This window comes from Solanum pennellii, chromosome 5 (genome assembly GCF_001406875.1).
Source record: "Solanum pennellii chromosome 5, SPENNV200".
NCBI lineage: Eukaryota > Viridiplantae > Streptophyta > Magnoliopsida > Solanales > Solanaceae > Solanum > Solanum pennellii.
This window is the reverse complement of record NC_028641.1, coordinates 71,367,302-71,371,746: the sequence shown is the minus strand read 5'-3', so window position 1 is coordinate 71,371,746 and position 4,445 is coordinate 71,367,302. Positions and strand designations below refer to the sequence as shown.

The following is a 4,445-nucleotide window of genomic DNA, read 5'->3' as shown; positions in this document are numbered from 1 at the left end:
GGACTATATACTTGCTTCATCTATAAATAATATATTATATATGACTCAAATTCATACCACGTGTTATAGCGACGGGATAGTATATCCAAATTTGGCCAATAAGATCAATGCTAAAAAAATTGTTTGGTGTCTGACAAGAACCAAAGAGAATTCATTTACATTTGGACTGTCTACTTTCTCCATCTATAAATAAGATACTACATATGACCCCAATTCATAACACGTGTTAAAACGAATGCGATAATACATTTAAATTTAGTAATAGGATCAATGCTAAAAAATTGCGTAATGTCTGACAGGATCCAATCAAAATAAGACAAGATAATTCATTTACATTTGAACTGCCTACTTGTTATATCTATAAATAAGAGACTACATAGCTTTCTGAGGACATTCAACAATTTTTACAAAAGGCATTAATTAAAATCGACTTTATAGCTCTTCAAAAGAGGAATACTTAGAGTTATACCTTGATATCAACCTGAAACAACAAAGGTGTTCACTAATGTAAATTGTTGGTTTCAAAAAAATTATGGAAGAACGAAAGGAGAGAAGGCTACGTATAAAATGGACACCGAATCTTAACAAGAAATTCAATGAAGCTATTCGCAGATTAGGAGAAAAAGGTATATATTTCTTAGAATACTTTCTTCTTTAATTTAGTTTCTTACTATTCAATCTTTATCTTTCGTTGATGTAGCCACTGCCATACCGATCTTGGAGTACATGAATGTGCCACAATTGACTCGCAAACAGGTTGAGAATCGTCTACAGCAATATAGAGTACATAAACGACAAGCTCAACTAGCTCAACATGCTTCTTCTTCTTCTCTAGTTCTACCTAATCATCCTAATGTACTAAATTCGCATGAGTTAACTATGAACTTCAACACACCACCTCAAGAACCATCCTTACCCCAAACACATGCAACAATACCTTCTTTAGTTCCACCAAATGAGTTCCTTACAGGATCGGATGACTTGATTCAAAAGCTTGAATTCGACCTCTATTCCAAAATAAGCGAAAATCAGATTGACACTTATCAAAGTAAACCTCATCTCAACATGTTCAATCACATACAGGACAATAGCGAGTTTCATATAAGTTTCAATAAACCAATTCAACAAGGACACTTACCTCAACCCCCTCCATTACCTTCTCTAGTTCCAACAAGTAATTTCTTCGCAGGGTTGAATGTCTGGAACCAAAATGTAGGACTCAACTATTTCAATGAAAACATGATTGAAAATCAAACTATCACTTATTTCAATACAGATTTCGTAAATCATTCGAATGTATTGAAAACGAAGGATCTAACTATGAACTTCAGTGAACCACATCAAGATGTATATTTACCTCAACCACCTGTCATTCCACCAAATGATTTGTTCACAAGTTTGGAAGATCCCTTTGCTAGCTGCCCAACTCAAGATAATATCTCCATAAGGTTAGTATCAACATACAAACAACACAAATAGTCCCTTTGGTCTAGTTTGACTTGGCACAGAGTTTAAGAAAATAAAGAAGATTTTTGATCATATGGTCATAAATTAAAGTTATATCAAATATACAAAATTGTTCTTTAAACTTGTGGCATTAAACATGTCACGTGGAAAGTTGTTACCAGAAAAAAAAAGTGTTCATTCTTTTTTAAACAGACTAATAAAAAAAGAGGTTATTCTTTTTTAAACGGAGAAAGTAATTAGTTTATGATTAATTTTATCAATTTATAACATTGTATATTGTTGCCAACAGGAATCAGAATCCTTGACATACACAACCGCATTACTGGAGCATTTTGAGGAATTTTTATTTGCGAAAATGGAATGCAATGGAGAAAAATGTTTGATAATTTTTCATTGTTCTATCTTTATATACCATTTAGAACTCAAAATATCTTTATCTTTAATGTTTTATTATGTGTACTCATAAGTTTTGGATCTCCTTCTTGAATCTATTTTTATTTTCTTATATGATCTTGTCTTAATTAATTGCTTTTAATAAAAACAATATTTTATTTTTAGTAAAAGGATATTGTTTTATTGGTTAATGTTATGTTTCATTAATGTTTCCTCTGCATAACTAATTAGCAGTAAATATATTATTGCTTTTAAAAAAAATTACAGTCTTAAATTCATATAAAATTATAATCGTAAAATGATATAAAATAGAGTGAATATAAAATAATTAAATAATAATACAAACATGTACATAGAATTCTATACAATTTATCTATCTCTCTCTCTATATATATATATACCCCTATACTATGTTTTTAAGAAATTAAATGATCATTTTTTATTCACTGAATTAACATTGTTCTAATAACTTATGCTTAGAAATTAAATTATTGTGCAAACATTAATATTTCAATGCACAAAAAAAATAATAACAAACTTTTTTCGGAATTTCAAAGGTTATTGTAAAATTTACAAGCAATTTAATACTCTTTCAGTCCCTAATTACTTGTTCACTTTTTAGTTGTCCTTAATTATTTGTCCATTTTGACAAATCAAAAAAAATATTTTTTTTTACTTATTATATTCTCAATTAATTACTTGTAAAAAGGTAGAATTTCTTGAAAGTTTTAAATTTTTAATTCATCTACTTTATAACTAATAGGGGTAAAATGATAAACTTATTATGTTAATTATTATTTTCTTAATATGTGTGTCAATTCAAAAGTGGATGAGTGCAAACTGTTATATTTTTCGAGAAAAAATATTAATATTCTCATACATTTATTTCATGATTTGCATTTATCTAACTCTTGACTACACACATCCTCTTATAATTTTTTAAATATCCCTACATTTTTCACCTATAAATATGAAAAATATTGGAGCAAAATATCATGTGATATACAAGTAATGGCAAGCTAAAATTTGGGGATCAACTTCTTTAAGAATGAACATTTAATCTCTTTTTTTTGTAAGAACAAAGGTGAATGATCTTTTCTAAGAAAACATCATCATATGTACAAAAATCAATTAGACAAACTTTTTTTAGGACATAATTTTTCTTCTTTGAATGTAAAATAAACGGTGATGATGCATCAAAATATAAGATCATAACACTTTCATTTATTAATATACTTGTGTGATGTAATCAATATATATATATATATATATATATATATATATATATATATATATAGAAGAGTGAAGTGGGAGGACGACTTAGGGTAAAAATGTAATTTCATTCTAAAAAAAAGTTTATTAAGAAAGATAACAAATAATTCTAGAAATCTCTTTTTCTATATATAAAATGAATAATGATCAAGGGAAAAAATATAATTTCACACTAACAAAAAACTACCAATAATGATAACAAGAAAATTAAATATTCTAGAAACATCTTAAGTTATTTTTATTGCCATTAACTTATTTTGTTATTACTTTACTTTCTTTTCTTTTGTGAGTTATTGTGATATCTATTTTATTATTACTCTATTTTACTATTAATCTATTTTACTTTAGTTTAGTTTTTAATATTTTTCTATTTCATTATGCTTATAAAAAATGCTTACTTTTATTATAAAAATTCATCATGAATTAATTATTTCCATCTTTATTTTGGCTCTAATTAATATACTTAAAAATAAGTAAGTGTAATAAAATTAATAATATATATTAGATTGAAATTATATAAAAAAGATGTTAAAAGTAACTTTACAAATAAAAATGAATAGGATGATATATTTGTATTAAAAACGATCAAGAATAAAAACTATTAATTTGTGCATATATATGGAGTCTTAAAGAATTAAACATTTTAATATAAAAATATAATGATTTGAAAACTTTAATTTTTCGTTTTTATTTCTAATCTTTTACATATATAAAAAATTACATAAAAAAAAGCTTAAAATCTCAATGTAACAATTCAAGATATTTTAGAAAAACATAATTAAAAATTGTAATGAAATTTGGTTGATTCCCTTATTTTTATCGAAACAAAAGAAAATTGCATATATTGTTTGAAAATGACGTAAGAATTAAAAAGTACTATGAACCACATTAAAATGTCAATTAAAAACATGTGAGAATCATATAAGAAATTCTGTTGACTTTCCTAATATCACTTGTATCATATGAAATGAAAGAGATGGAGTAACATATATTATTTGAAAATTAACATAAAGGTACATAAATTAACAATTCAAAATAATTTTAAGAAAAACACATATAACAAATTTAGTTTATTTTTTCAAATTTCATTTGTATCACATAAATTCGAAGAAAAAAACTAACATACATTGGGTCCGCACTGGCGCGGGCACCTAATATCTAGTATATAAAGGAGGACCATAGACAAGGTGATGTGACACCTTTCTATGACCTCCATTTGCATTTAGTTTTTTCCTTCTTTTTTTTTTTTTTGCTTTTTTTAAAAATAAATTAATTATTATATCATAAAAAAATCACCTAAATTCAATATATAT

General features: G+C 25.8%; 1 protein-coding gene across 1 annotated transcript; it reads left to right on the top strand.

Annotated features, from left to right (window-relative positions):
- The first annotated feature begins 532 nt into the window (after positions 1-532).
- Positions 533-959, top strand: LOC114077308 (two-component response regulator ARR1-like). The gene is made up of 3 exons (XM_027917102.1): positions 533-626; positions 701-872; positions 905-959. The coding sequence occupies exons 1-3, from the start codon at positions 533-535 to the stop codon at positions 957-959; spliced, it is 321 nt and encodes a 106-aa protein (XP_027772903.1).
- Positions 960-4,445: the final 3,486 nt, after the last annotated feature.